General features: G+C 45.9%; 1 protein-coding gene across 2 annotated transcripts in view; it reads right to left on the bottom strand.

Annotated features, from left to right (window-relative positions):
• Positions 1-2,068: 2,068 nt before the first annotated feature.
• Positions 2,069-17,564, bottom strand: part of KLHL3 (kelch like family member 3) — a 48,091-nt gene continuing 32,595 nt past the window's right edge. Inside the window, exons 9-15 of one of the 2 annotated variants that reach the window (XM_021552283.3) lie at positions 14,911-15,028; positions 14,003-14,200; positions 13,098-13,199; positions 10,484-10,612; positions 7,238-7,378; positions 6,884-7,027; positions 2,069-6,642 (exon numbers count right to left, since the gene is read on the bottom strand). In XM_021552283.3, the coding sequence (XP_021407958.1) occupies positions 6,614-6,642; positions 6,884-7,027; positions 7,238-7,378; positions 10,484-10,612; positions 13,098-13,199; positions 14,003-14,200; positions 14,911-15,028 (861 nt within the window). In that variant the 3' untranslated portion in view covers positions 2,069-6,613. The remainder of the gene's footprint in view (positions 6,643-6,883; positions 7,028-7,237; positions 7,379-10,483; positions 10,613-13,097; positions 13,200-14,002; positions 14,201-14,910; positions 15,029-17,564) is intronic. The other variant, XM_077786684.1, reaches the window with a different exon arrangement.

Genomic DNA, 17,564 nt, shown 5'->3' with positions numbered 1-17,564 from the left:
TTTTAAAATCTCCTTTTTCTTGGGTTGACCATGGGTTGAGACTGGACCATGCTGCACCACCATACCCTGCAGCATTTTCTCTATCCAAAGTCTAAGGGGCATTTTAAGAATAGTAAGTGACAAAATATTGTGGAAAGAGTATAATGTAACAAAGTATAATAAAAACATTAAAAAGTAACATTTAGGCCTCTTGTGGTTAGGAAAGAAGAACAGATCCTTTGGGACAGGTATTCATACTTTAAAGGGTACTTTTAGAAGTCTTACTGAATGGAGAAAGAAATCCCTCTAGCATTTAAGACCAGTAATTCACTGAGCAATGTGCTTAGCAGAGGCTGTGGAGGTTTACAGTGAAAGAAGGAGGAGGCTCATGATAACATATTTTGTAAATCAAGGCCAAATCAAATGCATTGAGTTTCAGCAGCTGTGCCAATTAAATTTCATTCAATTTGCTGAACAAGAACGTTAACATTAATCACTTTGGCAAATTTCTTAGAATATTTCATGTCTCTGAGTAGTTAAGTGATTTTGTGCTTGTTTACAGTGCAGAATAACATTCTGTGAGGCAATATCATCAGTCACTGAGCAACTGTGGGATGCTTTAGGAATCCTGGGTGTTCTTAGCAATGTTTCTGTAGTGGTCCTTTGCCTCCTAGAGGTTTTTTCAAATGTCTCCAACAGATTTTGTTATTTCTAAACTGCAGTTGTTCTCTGCCATCCACCCTTAGCACAGTCCAAGAACAAGATTCCAGCCAGAGCAGAGGCAGTTTTGCCATCTGAGCCCTCCGCAGCCACATCCCATCTCAAACTCAGACCATCAGTGCAGCTCAGGGGCACAGGGAATTCCTCTTTGGCCTGACTGATTCATTTGGGCCTACAAATGAACAGGTTCATCTTTGATCAGGTGTTGAAGTCTCCACAGCTGAGGTTGTTTCCTGCCCTACCTTTGATTCCAGCCCCAGATGATTCAGCACCAACTCCCAGAACATCCCTGCTGCAGAGGAGGCACATCTCACCCTGGGCTGGTCTGGCATGGGTGACACCCAGCAAAGACAGAAGCTGCTTTTCTGACCCTGTAACCCTGCTGGGTGAGGTTTTCCCCCTGTTTTCTTTCTTTTCCCCTCCGCTTTCCCTTTCCTCACTGCAAAACCCTAACCCTGACCCTTCTGAGGTGAATGAAGCAAGGTCGCAGCTCCTGCTATAGAGTTTCTGCCCTGTCAAGGGTGAAATGTAGGGAGTAAAACATGCCCAAAGGTGAAAATACAAGATGCAAAAATAAACAATAATAGCAGAAAAAAAAAAAAAAAAAAAAAAAAACAGGCAGCAAAATCAAGGTAGTGAGATTTCTCCCTGGATTGCCAAGGCTTTTCTTTAGCTGCAGGTTCATAGATTCATCAGCTTAAACATGAATAAAAAGGAGCCAGCTGCACAAGAGAAAAGTCATTTTTAAATGAAATCAGGAATAATTGCGAAGTCCCCCAGCTGCATAGAGCAACCCACAATATGTCATTCGTTATCTGTGTATCAGGTAATTAAATTTCAGGATCCCACATGGTAAATTTGATGCTGTACATTGGTATTAACAGATGAGGGAGGCACAAGGAGCATTTCTGAAAAACCAAAGAGCTCAGTGAGATGTTTTGTGAACGTAAGGCAAAATTAGTTGGATGACTTGGCTAATATGTGTTACTTCATGGTGTTATTAAGAAATATTGAGTCCTAAGTGCTAAACTCTCATTTTTTGCCTTTTCTCTCTTCCCAGCTGCATTCCCTAAAACATTCTGTCTTTTGCCAAAGATGCCCTTAACCAAGGGCTTCCCCACCCCCAAGAGAAATGCTTTTAACTTCCCTTGGAAAAGGAGCAGAGCAGAGTCTGGGACAGCATCAGAGCTTGGCATCAGGGCAACATCTCAGCATCAGCACATGTGAGTGCCACTACCCCACACCAAGGGGCAGAGTAACCCAGGGCTGGTACCTGCTCTAATTAAAGAAGGGACAAATAAAACCATGTGGAGTTATGACATGGTTCCTTGTTGTCAGAAGCCAATGAAGTCAAAACAGACCCAGAAAAGTTTAATTAGTCCAGTTTTTATTCAAATTAAATGATGGGGAACTACAGTGTGATTTTCTTTCATAATATAAATATGTCAGTGAAGAATGTTTCTTGAGTTGTTTGTCACACTGGACAAGACAGCTGTCAAGAGAGTTACTTTGCAAAGTCCTTTGTTCTCCACACTCATGCAAAAAAAATCTTTAATTTAAAAAATGAGCTTAAACAGTCAACCAACTTGTTAGAGTATACTGTCAGCTACTGAACCAAAGTAGTCAGGTTTACAAAACCAAAAATTTTCACACCCAGGTAAATTATTTCACAATCATTCATTACCCTTGAGGGTCTTTATACATAAAATATACAAATTAAAATTATCAATATTTATTTATTTATTGTCACTGAAGAGGAAAATAATTTATAAACCCATAAACAAAGATAAGAGAGGATGAAAAAAGTGGATGAGCCCATATTCAGACCACAATGTCTAGCACACTCCCAAACACTGCCTCTTCGAGCAACAATGCTCACATGAAAGTGATTTTTGGGCATGATGTGGGCAAAGGGGGAAGCTGCTTTGATAATATATGAATACTGAATCCCAAAGGTTAAGTCCAAGCTGCATTCATCTGTTGAACCACCACAGCAGCTTGATGAACAGCATTTATCTGTTGAGCCATCACATTGGCTTCAGGAACAGGCATCCCACCTCGCTGGATATTAAGTATTTTGGTCTCCAAACAATGTAAACCAGAGCACAGTATTGAGCTTTCAGGGTGGTGACATGCAAACACTGCCACGTGTATTTATGGTAACTACTTGTACACATCCATAGAAAGACACCGTTTTGATAAACTGAATGAACTGAAAATTGATTTTAAACACCCCCAATTTATCTATTAGGCACCAATGGAAAAGATGGACTTCATTCAGACTTGTTTAAACAACAGCTTGCTTGAGGCAAACCTGCCCTGCATTGCAAGCCCAGCACCACACACGATGCTCCTGGGCTGGGGCTCATCCCGGGGTGCTTTTCTGCAAGAGCAGATTCCCCTTTAGGAAACCCAAGGCCAGAGTCCCAGAGGGGGTCAAACACTCCAAAAAGGGATTACAACAGAAGGAGCTGAGGAAAGTGTTCATATTCACAAAGGACCAACATGAGGAAGAGGTCCAAGTTTGGTCTGTAAAGCTTTTAGTAGAACTCCTGCAATAATTTGTCTGATTTTGGCATCCTGGGGGGCTATGCCCAGACTGTTTTGGGCAGATTATCTCTGTCTTCAAGCAGCTCATGCAGGAGCCAAGAACCACCAAGTGACAGCTTATCCCCCAAATTACCCAGGAACCAAATTCATGGCACAAGGAAATTAAATGAGGGTATTGAAATCATTGTAAAATAACCAACAATCTAAGGGCCTACTGGTGACTGAGGTAATGGGTCACAATTTATCTCATAATGTGGAACCCAGTGCTGTCCTTCTAACATTAAAACCAACACAACAGCTATCCCAGATCTTTCTTACAACATGGCAGTTCTTGTGCAGAGAACATACAGAGTCACACCTACAGCACAGCCAGCAAAAACCACACTGGAGTGCACAAATTAGATCCAGAAATGTCATTGAAGACCATAAAAAGCAATCAAAAATTTTTAAATTGTCTTATAAAAATATTTACAGTAAAATTTGTTAGTACTAATGCTACGTTTTCAGTCCTAGAAAAAGGCATTCTGTAAAGGATCTGGCTCAGGTGCTCAAAATGAACAATACAAACACACAACCACACACCAAAGACAAATTCCAAAAGCATTTTGGAGCTGGGGGGCACAGCTGGTTCATCACATGTTGTTTGTATTGCATAGCTGGAAAACGAGGTCACTTGACTTGCATAACACTGCAACGTTTGGGAAGGAAGGGAGGACAGAAGTGGCTGAGCTGGGAACAGCATCACTTGTCCCTGGCAAGGGCTGGGAGTCCTAGCCCTGTCCAGCATGCCACAGCTCTGGGCCAGCCCTGGGCAGAAGTGCCATTTTACAAAGCAGAGAACCACCAAAACCTGTTTTCCTTATAAGCAAGGAAGGTTTATGAACAGATGGATAACAGGGGATAAAATCATCCCACCTCCATGTATAGCCACTTTTCACACCTGACAACCACAGCAAATTGCAGCCTTGCACCTCTCTAGCAGTACCTACCAATTTTTATCTCCAGCCCACATAAACTCTTTCTCTGGATAATATTTGCCTTTACTCCAGTGAAGCCAGAGGTGTGAGAATGTTGGCTGGGAACTGTTTCCAACTGTTGAGCTGCAGTTGGGCTGCACAGTAGCTTATAGAGGAGTTTATTTAGCTTTATGTCAGTACCAGACCTAACAAAGGCCACATGTGCTTGTCCAGCCTTGTCCAGTTGCCTCTGCCTAACAAGAGATACTGCCTCGGACTGAAATGCTTTGTCTGTCCCATTTTATTTATCCTTTATTCCCAGGCTGCATGGAAGGGAATCACCTTTTGGGTCAGTGAATTTAAGTCTGTCCCAGCTGAGGCCTCATCACCCACCTTATGCCACCATAAAGGTGCATCTCAGGACTCTGATCTGAAGGCAGCTGCAGTCAAGGAAACATTCCTACTGTGATATACATTCCTACTGGGATGTACATTCCTACCAGGGTACATTCCTACCAGCCTCAATGGCTTTTGCAGTAAGCAACACCTCACAGGAGAGCAGCATGTCACACTTATTTTGGCACATTTTACTGCAGATTGTAAAACTCAAAGCAAAAGGTTTAACCGGTATTATGGAAAAGACTAATTTTTTTTAATTACTATTTTCAAGACCTCTGAGCTCACATACAGTGGAAAGGCAGACATAAAGAGTAGTAATGCATTTCTTTAGACAGTTTGCCCTTGTTTGTGAAAGCAAGAACATCCAAAGAGGAGTGGAAGCTACCTCACATTGCCCATGAAGGGAATGCCAGCCCCTCTGCAGTGACACAACACAGCCAGGGGCTGTTTCCCTCACAGTGAACAGGCATCCAGCTTACAAGGACTGAGTCAACTCAAACACCCACTCCTCTACAAAAGCAGCACAAGGTGATGCAGCTTGGATCCCTCTGAAATAAATTTTTAAGTATTTTGCTTTTCTACTGTCAAAGGTCACACAGAGCAGATCTGTGGAGACAAAAACCAGCATAACAACTCTGGGCAGCTGCCCACAGCAAAAAGCCTCAGCTGATCTACAAGGGAAAACAAAAAAAATAAACAACCCCAAACAACAAGAAAAAGAGTAGAGAAAATATTTTTCTTCACTAGTTCCCTTTAGCTGAGGAGCTTCTGGGAGCTCACCTCTGTATGCAGAAGCATGTCAGAGCTCATAGGGAGACACAAAAAGCTCTTTTAAGATCAAATGTCTTCTTAACAGAAAACTTTGAGAATTTGGTATATAAGCAAGACAGGTCCCTTACATCTCGATCTAGATTTGTACGTTTTGAATAATCTTATGAGTTTTTCATATTAATAGAGGAATGCTTTCAGTAAGGGCAAGACTAAAATAGCAATTACAGTGACAGTGATTAGTTAATCTCCATGCTCTGGAAGCATTAAAACACTGCAGGTATTTCACTTGGCTCATTAATCCCTGCTTGGGTGACAGAGGGCTCTCTCTGTATGGAATGTCTCTACATTAATGGCACCATAAGGTATTTTTTAACATCTAAGTGCTCTATTATGAAATGGCATTAAGATGCTGGACAGAGCTAGAACTGAAGCTTTCAGCACAGCTGAAACGTGTGGCTTTGGGACATTTTATTCAAGCAACGTTTGTTTCACAGGAGCAACCAAGCCCGTGGGAGCAGCGTGTGTTGTGTGGGGCTGGGAAGTTTGTGTGGCTCAGGTGCTGAGAGCTCAGCCCCGGGGAAGGCACTGCCCAGCAGGTCCCGGCACGCACTGCACACAGCATTCATGGCGAGTAGAAAAACCACATGGTGTTTATTTCCACAAGCATTTCAGGGATACATACAGCAGCCCACTGGCATGTACAGACGTATGACTGAGACAGCGTCACACTCGAGCCAGACCACCCTGTTCCAGTCCATTTCTGCTGTTTTTCTCTGTTGGAACTCAGAAGTTTCCCCTGCCAGTATTAAAGTCCACCCTCCAGGCACAGTGAGTAAGTAGTTCAACCAACAATGTGCACGGAGCATCAGTAGGGAAGAAATCCAGAAACGTTTGTTTTTACTCACATGCCCAAACGTAGCAGTTTTGTTTCACACAAAAAATTCCGTGCCTGCAGTCCAAGCACAGTGTTTATCTCAGGACACATGCCATCGAGAAGAACAGTTGATTGCACCACAGATAACAAGCAACACCTCATGTCTAGCATGGAACATGTCCCCAGAGGGATTTTCACTTGGCTATGCAATCCACTGCAGAGTGGATGATGCTTGCAACGTATCACTTGTCATGCTAAGACATTAACAGCAATGAGATGGGTCAAGTCAGAGGTCAGCCATCTTCCCAACACCACCTAGCTGGATCCACTTCACTTCTGCTCCTCACATTGGCTTGATCGTGTGTCACAAGGGTTTGTGAATAACAGCCACACCTGTTGTAAGAACAGACAGACACAGTTATGGTGGGAGCAGCTCCTGTGTTGCCACGTGGCTACAATCATCCTGCAAAGCCAAAGGCCAGCAACGAGGGAGGTGTCTACCACTTCTGTGAAAGTTTCTCCTACTGAAATCAACATAAAACATACAAAAAAAGTAAAATTAAAGCTTCAGGGAGCGCAGCCCTCAAGTTTAGGGATGACCCCACCACTGCCCACTCTCTCACTGCCTGTTTACCTGCATAACTCCTCCCTGTGCTCATGCTGGTTGGCAACAACGTCCACTTGTCTGTGCTGGGGTTGTAGTACTCCACTGAGGCCAAGTTGCAGGAACCATCATCGCCTCCCACCACGTAGAGGAGACCATTCACAGCACACACACCTCAAAGCAGAGCACAGATGGTGAGACATGGGCTAACTCATCCCCCACAGCACGCTGCTGCCACATTCTGATTCACCCCCAAGCAGATCCCTCAACTCCCATTTTAATCTTTTACAACACTGATCACAGACACCACGAGCACACCAATTGCATTTAAAACCACACATAGACAACTGAGCCAACCACCACAGAAAAGATGATCATGGTTACCTGCATTTCTTCTACACATATTCATGTCTGCTACTTGCTTCCAGGTGTTTGTCCCTGGGTCGTAGACTTCCACACTCTTCCTCACCAAGGGCCCGTCGTGGCCCCCGGTGGCGTAGAGCAGCCCGCTGAGCACACCGACACCTGCCAAGCACAGTCTGGTCAGCCACAGCACAGGACAGCCTGCACCTCCTGGGTCTGCTACTGGGCACGGCCTTGGCCTCTCCAAAAACTTCCAAAAACGTGGGCCACGTGTGCATCACGATCACCAGACATGAGGTCAGCTCTGCACCCGCCCACCCGTGGCACTGCAGCAATGCAGAGAATGCCTGGGGATGTCCCCTCTTAGGGAGCTGTCAGGCTATCCAAGACCAGCAGCCTAGTCCCATGACATTCCTCTGCCTTCATTCCGTCTCTTTGCACTGATTTGCTCTCTGCCTCCCAACCCACCTTGTTTCCATCTGCCTGATATTTTCTGCCATGGGACCCTCTGCTTTTAGCCTGATTTCCCCTTTCAGGACTTTTACTTTTGTGTTTCCTGCTGCCATTGTGCCACATGACATCATCCCTGCATGGTCTTCCTCTCCTCAACAACTTACAGCTCTTGAAGCTGCCACTTGATTCCTCTCCTCCCACTCCCACCCCAAAACCTGGCAGCACTTGGCACAGACAAGGTGCCTCCAATTGCCACCTTCTTCAGCCATTTTTTAAGGCCCCTGGTCAAATCTCTGTGAATGACAGGGATCTTAAAGCTACTTCTGCCTAATATTAAGTAAATTAGTTAATTAAAATGTTCACCAATCCGTGAGAATTAAAACTTCCAGCAACATGTCTTCATTAATAGGTTCAAAAGCCTCTATTAAAATTAACAAGGTGGGATGTTAGTAAAACAGAAACAGATCTGAATCACATCATTTCAACCATGGGCATCAACCAGTGTGCAAGGAGGAGAGGGGCCCTGCCAACCTGATAACAACAGGTTTTTGACTTGGTCCCTGTGAAAGGATCTTTCCTGGTCAGGAAAGGAGAGGGCAGGAACAGCTGCTGAGCCAGAGAACAGGCACCACCCATGCTCAGCAGCTCCATCAGGAGCTGTCCCCATCTGGGGACAGGAACATAGGTCTACCACTGTCACTTCTCCCTTCTCCAAATTATCTTAGCTTGCTATTGCTGGGTTTGGTTTTGGCCAACCGTCTCTCACTGTACCAAGAGGTGCTGAAATCCTAATATGACACTGGGATTCGTGGTTCACCTCTGGCAAACATACAATTAATCTGTAACTTCCATAAATATCCACCCTCCTGGGCTACATCCTTGCTGTGGTTGAAGGACTCCAACATGCAAGACTTGGGAAGAGCAGAACACATCCACATGTGTGTCTTGGCTCCTGAGATGCAGCAGATGTCTCCCAGCTCACTGGGAGTCACTTAACTGCATCTGAGCCCAGCAGCCTGGCTGTGCAGCACCTTGGCATTTGACTATATTCAGCTGTTAACATAAACTTTATATCTGTAAGAATTAATTTAATGAGTAAACTAATTTAGCAAGTAAGAGAGTAAAAGAGTCAGAAACACTCAAGCTTTTTCACATGAAACTGCCTCCTTGTGCAGAGAAACAAGGCATGCAGGGACAGGACATCCCTGCCAGCAGGGGAAGTGAACCCCCCAGAGGTTCAGCAAGCACTGGGAGTGTTCAAAAAACGTGCAGATGTGGCACCTGGGGATGTGGTTTAGCAGTGAACAGGACAGTGCTGGGGTAATGGTGGGACCTGATTATCTTAAAGGTCTTTACCAATCAAAAAAAAAAAAAAAAAAAAAAAGATTCTCCAAAACCTGGGCAGCACCTGCACATCCCCACAGCCCCAGTGACTCCAGGGATTTGGGGTGGCTCCAGAGACTTGGGGACACCTGTCCTCAGCCCCACTAGATGTCAGCACAGGGACAGAGCTCAGTGTTACTGCTGCAGCTGTACAGCAGATTGTGCTGCAGCACCGCTCTGGCCAGTGGCACGGGGCAGACCCTGCTGGAGGGGCCTCTGCAGGACAATCAGAGCCTGAGGAGCTCAGCTTTCAGGTGGGGAACACAAAACTGCAAAGAAATTTGGCAGGGGAGTAGGAACATTGCTAGCAAAGGACTTGCTACATGGAGAAACACTTGTAAAGCAGCACTCAGAGCAGAGTGTCTCCAACAAAGACAACTCACCAAAATCCATTTCACTACAGGCACAAAATTCTTGCTGTTTGAACACACTGCCAACAATAGGAGATACTCATTCGCTCTCCTGAAGGCTGCACTGGGCTAGGTTTAAGCATCAAGCAGATACTACAAACCTCTTCAACAGAACTCTCATCAACAGTGTGTCCATATTTACCTCACCTGGAGCTACAGGAAAGATAGTGGACTGGGGAGAGAGAGACAGGGTGTATAGAGCAGCCTCAGTCTACCCAGCTCAAAAGGGAACTGCCACCACAGCTTAACCTGTGGGTCATTTCAGCCCCAAAGAGCAGCCTCTAGGCTTGCCTGTGGGCTCCTGCACAATTTAATATCAGGGAAGACCCACAGCACACACTGAGCATTAGGACCAAAAGTGACAAATTCCTATTCACTGAAGATGACTTTAAATGCAGTGGATAACAGCTCTTCTCCCTTTCAGAGAGAAATAATCACAGAGAAGAGAAATTGCTACCTGGCCCAAGATCATGTAGGAAATTAGAAACCATCAAGACTAGAATCCAATCCTTTTACAACAGGTCCTTTCCTCTAATCTTCCAGATCATTAACTCTTGCCAACAAAAAATAAACTAAAAACTACCTAAGCAGGGACAATCTGAGATGAATTTTGTTATCTTACACATCACCCAATGTGCAGATGAGGTTTGTTTTGCAAAGCCCCCACTAGGTGCTTGCAGGAAGATCCAAAATGAAAATTCCTCTGAAACCCTACAATGACAGGGGAGAGGGAGGTGCAGCTTGGCTTCCCCATGCCCAGCTGTGTCTGCAGCTGGTGATTTGGAAAGAGAACTCCTTGCTTACAAGTGAGATGCATCTGCTAGCAGGGCTACTTAGAGACACCGAACATTATTTCATTAATCCAGAAATCAATCTCAATTTGGCAGATTTTGTCAAAGTCAGGAGAGCTGCTGAGAGATTCCAAGCCACGGGAAGGGGGGCACACAAGAGGTTGCACTTGCAGCCCCAGCAGTGGCAAATCCCACTTTTGCTCCCTGTCTGTGGGCAGGGAAGGCAGTACCTGCCCCGCTGCGCCGCGTGCTCATGTCAGCCACGTAGGTCCACTCGTTGGTGGCGGGGTTGTACTGCTCCACCGTGCTCAGGCACTGCCGCGACGCCCCGTCGTAGCCCCCCACGGCGTACAGCTTCCCTGCAACACACACAGCCAGGCTCAGCCCAGAGACAGCCCGGGGACAGCCCCAGGGGACAGCCTAAACCCGCTGGCACGTCCAGGTTGGCAAAGGGATCTGCAGCGGGGTGACTGTTCCTAAAGCTGTTAAATTGCCAGCAACACAAGGATGCACCACAACAGCTTCATCAGAAGTCAGCAGCCCAGAGGGTTTTCCAAATTACTTGTTGGCCCAGGAGAAGAGGGATTATCAAAGCATGTTCTGGTGATGGAGAGCTTCCCCCGTTCAGGTGTGCTGTCAAAGGCTGTCGCTGCACATTAATTACACCACATGAGCAATAAATATAAAATAGCTTCTTATAATAATATAATACCTGCAAAGAAACCCAGACATGACTTTGTGGAACTTGGGCCAAATGGAAACGCAGAGATGGTGCGAGCATGGCTGAGGCCAGCTGGTCACTCATGCCCAGTGCTGACAGGACAGGAGGACACAAGGTGTTGTGAGGGTCTGCTGGGGTATCCAGCCCTCCCTGCCTCAACTCACTGACAGCTGATAGACACACACTTACTGAGACCAGAGAAGCACAATCAGATATCATGGGCCTGCATCATACATGAAACAAGGCTGATGCTCTACTGTGTCCTCTCCCCTTCTCTCCCTGTATCATCTATCAGCTTGTTTTGTATTTAGGCAGTTAATTCTCTGGGCAGAGAAGGATTCTTCTCGCTAAAGCAGTCAGCACAAGGCATTCTGGTTCAAATCCAGGTCCCCAGATGCTACAATAAACAACAATTTAAAAAGCACAACAAATATGTAGAAAAATTCTAACCTAAATTTTTGTACAAAACCTAGAAATAATATCAATTCACAATCGATGGCAGCAGAGCCTGGCCATGAATGAGCTGTGCAATTCTTTACATGAAGAAGACTCCCACCAGGAGTTATCTTCAGTTTTTGCATCCTCCTGTTTCTGGATGTTTGTAAGGCTCCAAGAACAGGTTGGCTCTTTTCTTTCTCCCTCAGGCCCACTCATGGCCTCGTTCTGCATCTTCCTGTCTCTGAGGACATTTTAAACTCTTACTTGTTCTGTTGGTCCTGCCTGGTATCTGTCAGTGAAACAGGCAAGAGTGCCAGTCCAAGCAAGACAAGATCAATTTTGCCAGCTGATATAGATTATTAAGTCTTTTCAGTATATAATTGATCATCAGAACAGTTTTTGTCACATTCAGAGGAACCCTGTGAATCAACTGCAGGCTGCAGCTTGTTCCCTACACCACTATGATCAGCTCTTGTGCCCATCACATGCCCTCATTATTTTTATCATGGACTCCAACATATGCAACACTTCCTTGTGTTTTCAAAAAATTAAAGGAAAAGGATTTAATGAGTCTCCAGTAGAAAATCTGTCCATAGAAATGCATCTCTCAGGTCCATATGTAATACTTTTTCTGCATCCATGCCAGCTGAATAAATTCCAATGACTGACAACAGCCCAGCACTTCCCAAGCATGGGCAAATTTTTAAAGAGGTGCTTTTTAAATATACACATTTAAGTTAATGACCACTGTTTATTCTGACTTTATCTCCCCTCTTCTCATATAAACACATTTCACATATATTAACATGGTCCAGGTACTTCCCACTCAAACAGGTCCAACCAAAGCACTGTAAAGCATAGTTTATGTGATTTATAATAATGCTTGTGTCAAAGCTGCCCTGCACTGCACTAACAAGAAAGTGTTATGCCACATTAAAGACAAGTTCAAATAAAACCTTTCACTTTCTTCAGAACAGATTTTATAAAGGAAGAAATGGTTCCTATGTAAACTTTTAATTTTCCTGAGTCCAAACCAAGCTGCTCAGCTCCAGCTCCCTCAAGTTTGGTGCTGGCCCAGAGGTGCCAGCAGCTGCCACCATCCTCCCAGGCCTCCCACTTCGCTCCAGGCTGCTGCAGCACCAGCCCTTGCTATTGCCAGCCCCTGCTCATGCAGGAACCACAGCAGAGCTGTGCCTGTGTCAATAAACACAGGTTTTAGTATTCCTGCCAAGCCAGCAGCTTGGGGCTGTGGGACAAACTCTGCTCCTGTTTCCCTGGCTGAGCAGATTTTCCGTGATGGGTATTCCATCCACGCAGCGTCTGCCGGCAGCAGCAGCACCCACTGCACAGCAGTGCTGGCTTTCACCAGCCAGAACCAGCCCAGGAAGAATTTGGATTCAAAGAAACCTGCACACACCTAATTGCATTCACAGGAGGCATGGGCTAGTCTGATATAGATCTGAGGCTCTTGGAAAGCTACACATGATTTTTCACCAAGATAAAGAGGAGAATGGAAAAAGTTGCAGCAATTACATCATATAAAATCAATCTTTCCCAAGATTGATTCTGGTGATTTCTGGTGTAGGGAACAGTTCTTGCCATCCCCTCTTACTGCACTTAACCATTCAGGTTTATGTTTGACACAGTAACATTTGCTTGATGGAAATGGCTGCTAATTTTCTTACCCTCCACAACTCCAACTCCAACACTGCTTCTTCTTGTGTTCATGGGAGCCACAAAAAACCACTCATTGGTTTTATAGCTATAGGCCTCAACTGATGCCAGACCTAGTTAAAAAGGGGATACACAGGTTTTCTAATTAAAAAAAAAGAGAAGAAAAAAAGATTGGTGTTGCACTTTCATCTGCCTTCCACCTCCTCCCAAGCCCGTAATTCCCACCATGGTCCTGCAATCCCACTTCCTAATCCCTTGCCTTTCAGGCTGGGACCAACATGTCAAAGCCACTTCTTCACTGGCTGGGAAAATTGTTACCCCATCACCCCTGCCCTGGGACTGCTGCCTCTCCACTGTGCTGAGGCCACCAAGGTGAGCAGAGTCCAAAATCTAAGCCCAAAAGCCCCACACCCTTTCAAGCATTACAAAACATCCATGCAAAGGTTTAAAAATTCCCCCAAACCCTGCTGTAATAGTTAGTTCAAGCCTTAACAAAGTGGCACAGCTTTACAGCAGAGGTGTGAATCTAAACACACAGCTATGCCAAGATAAATCTCAGGCACGCGCACCCTGTAAGATTCCTTGCTAGTATTTTATTCATGTTGCTATGAAAAATTTAACTGAAACAAGGAAAAATCCCTTTTCAGCCCAGAAAAAGCATAATCATACAGAGAATGAGGCTGAAAGGACTGTATCACTGAAGAAAATAACAAGGATGAGATTCTCTGCAATAGCGACAGGTCAGAACACGCGCGTGGGAAATTACAGCACACACCAAACCCCACCTCTGGCTCCTTCTCTACAGAACACTGAGGAAGGGCACAGGAACCGCTCTAAAGCTCTGCAATCTCAGCAGGGCACTCTGAAAGCACTTTAGTCAGGTCAGGCAGTGCCTGCTTTCTGCCCAGTCACCTACCAGTGCTGCCATCGAAGCCGCCCACGGCGTAGAGGAGGTCGTTGAGCACGGCGGCGCCCAGCGTGCTGCGCCGCTCCTGCATGCTGGCTATGGACGTCCACTGGTCCTTGGCGCCGTCGTACACGTCCACCGTGCGCACCCGCAGCGAGCCATTAAAGCCCCCCACGGCGTAGACATTGCCAGCCATGAACACCACGCCTGGGGAAGGGGGAGAGGGTGTCACAGCAAACTCTCTGGGAAGCGAGCAGGACCTGTCTGGATCCTGTGGAACGTGTGCGAGGCTTTGGTGTTTTCTGCAGCTTAACAGCGTTGGAGTCGAGCGTGATGAAACATGCGTGTCGTATGAGAGGTGAAGTGCACATGAAAACATGGCAGCATAAGGCACAGATGGAGTTCACACCTGAATGAGTAATTCTGTGAGCCAGAGGGAACACCAAATGGTGAGCCACATTCACAACCCTGTCAGATGTTTTCAGAGGAACACCCCCAACTTAAAGATCTGCTCTCCATCACCTACTCCTCCGCTCCAAGAGGGACTGACTCAGCTCCTTTGATTTTCACTAGGAAACCAGCAAGAAAAACTGGACCCCTGTGGGCTGCCAAGACAGCAACAGGGGAGGAGGAGGGGAAACACTGATGGAGGAACAGCCAGGAGAGAGAGATGATGAAGGGGAGACAGTGAGAGGGCTGACAGGCAGAAGAAACCCCACTAGAGAGCAGGACATCCACCTGAACAAGAAGGGAAAGATGTCTGTAGGGAAAGAAGAGGAAGGCATGGCAAAAAGAAAGAGCTGCTTGAGGCCGGGGCACAAGTTAGAGAAAGCTAAAGGGAGGACTAAGAACATACATCCAGTGCTGAAGAGCTGCATCAGGGAAACAAAGAAGGTTGCAGCAAAAGTTCCCTTTACCTGCTCTGCATCTCCGTGAGGGAAGCTCAGCAACCTGATCCCACCGCTCCTCCTCAAAATCATAGCACTCCACACTGCGAATGGCTTTGGGTGCTTGCCCACCCACCACAATCATCACCTGCAGAGGGAAGAGAAGAGCTAGAAAACCTCAGACACAACCCTGGGCAGCTGCTCTCTGCAGAGAAACCATCACCACAACCTGATCAAGAGCAGCTGCCAAAACATGTGCTGAAGGCCAGCTAGAAGCCTCTGCAGGGACACTTATTTCAAGCAATTATATTTCAAGGTGGAAAAAATTCTCTCCAATTTAATGCATGCTAAATATGACCACCCCATTTACCCTTCCTCACTGTGTCCAAGGTGGGCAACTTGCCCAATTTCTCCTTGAAATACAAAACCTTTTGGCACCACGGCATACCCAAGACTCACTGCAAAAGTATTTTTAAGTGAAGAAGATTCCAGCATAATTTCCACTGGCAGGCCACTGTTTACTCATTATCTCTCCATGGTGGTGCTAAAAATAATCAATGCCACTCAGCAAATAAAACGTGACAGCTGAAGTGCCACCTGTGGGGAGGGTGACACTCGGGGAAATCACCAGAACTGTTACGACCCGGGGGGTCTGGGCTGCTGAAGGATGTGATTTGTCACCTTAATTAAGGTTTTTGGCTGCTACAGGTACTGAAGGAAATGCAGGAATTAAACTCTGAATTCCTTAGAGGTAGGGAACAGCTATGTCAAGGTGGTCAAGGGTAACTTCAGGAGTGGAAGGACCACTCTGCTGGGTCAGGCTAAGGGTTCATCCAGCCCCAGACTGCACTACCCTGCAACAGTGGTGGAAAGTGAGACACACTGGTGGGAAAATGAGAAGACCAAAAGACCTGGGCAGCATGCAGTCCTTCCCAAATCTGCCCTATCTGCTGCCAGAAGATTCCCCATGGACCAGGGTGCCAGGAGCCTGCAGCTCTGTACTCAAGGGTGCCCATGGCTCTGAGCCCCAGCTGGGCACTGCAAATGCCTGCACAGGCAGCCAGCCCCCAAAACACCTGCACTGGCAAGCAGCTGGACCTGCACTTTGTTCAGCACACATTTCATCAAGCCTCCACAGCCATCAAGAGGGAGGATTTGCTCCCCTTATCACAGCAAATCAGTGGGACAAACATCACCCAAGACAATCTGATTTTTACAAGGCCAAGGAGCTAGAAACAAGATAATGGGGCTGCAAATATAGATAAAGAGTGGTTGGAAAACTGGTTTTAGGCTCTGCAAGGCAGCTGGGAGTAGCTGAGGGGATAAGATCATCACTTGGGTAACAAACTCAACTCCAAGCAAGGCTGCTTTAAAAGTAGAGAGCTAGACAGCAATTTAAAGAATTTTAAGAGCATGGAAATACTAGCCTGTTTGATCTGCAAAGATGAGACCATAATATTAGAAATCAAATTGAGTCTATATTAACAGTCTGACTAGTAGTTGTGTAACAGTCTCCCATGGCAAGCTGCAGGGCTTCACGCAATTACAGAATTAAGGGATTTCACAGCAGACAATAATCCCTCATCAGCAGGACCAACAGGCCAGATGAAAGTTTCTCAGTAACAGGATTGCTGAAAGATCATCAGCTCCTTCCCTTTCTTCACAGTTCAAAAGAAGAGAGGAGAGACCTGTAGAAGGATTTGGGTTTGTACTCATAGGTCATGCTATAAAAGATGTTAAGAACCTCTGAACTCACTGATTTGCTGTTCCTTTTATCCTTAACTACTTTAGTCCTTGAACAAGGGTCATGTCAGCCCTTCATGATACCCCCAAAGCTGTGTTCTACCAACTTCATCTCAGCAACAGCAGGCAGAAAGTACACTGCCACATGCTGCCACATGCTGCAAAACCACAATTTCTCAATGGAGAGTCCAGTATCCAAATATCAGAAACAGCATAGATCTCATACACCATCCCACAAAACAGCCTCATTATTGTTTGTGCTCGGAAAAATAACACACTGTGGTTTTGATGTCTTGGAATCTCCAAATGCTTACGAGCACCTTCAGTGGCAGTCTGCTGAGAGACATGGTGCCAAACTGTGTTTATCTCTGGGGCACAGAAAAAAACTCCTGTGGTGGTTTTTTTCTTCACTAATAAAGTGGTGGTTGGATCATCCCACGCCTGCAGGATAAACGTGGGGAGTAACAAGAATTATTTATTCAGTTGCTGCTTTGAGTCCATTGAAATTCACTTCAGACTTCCTGCCCACGGGGCTGGGTGCTGTTGTTTCCTGCTTTCCTGGCTTCTGATTATGGATACAGGAAAGGAAGAGACACTACTGTGACCTTCCCTCAGCAGGGCTCCACGACACCAGGCAGCAGCAAGCTCAGCCAGCCCTCCCAGCACTCCGGCAGCCACCAGCCCACTTGTGGCTGACAAAACCTTTCAAGAGCAGAGATACTCCTTCCCCTAGGGGTTTATCTAAGTTTATTCAATGTAAAATCAACTTAATTATGTTTCCTTGCTGGGCATAGGCAATGCCAGAAGAGGGAGTAAAACACTTCCAAGCACAACCACTGAGTTAGTCAGAAGTAACACAGTAAGTTCTCAAGCTCCTGCTAAAAGACTGAAAATGCCACCAGGAACAGGGGTGAGGTGACACAAAGTGACCAGCTCAGCTT

This window comes from Lonchura striata, chromosome 15 (genome assembly GCF_046129695.1).
Source record: "Lonchura striata isolate bLonStr1 chromosome 15, bLonStr1.mat, whole genome shotgun sequence".
NCBI classification, from domain to species: domain Eukaryota; kingdom Metazoa; phylum Chordata; class Aves; order Passeriformes; family Estrildidae; genus Lonchura; species Lonchura striata.
The sequence above is the reverse complement of the archived record's forward strand: the minus strand, read 5'-3'. Positions and strand labels throughout refer to the sequence as shown.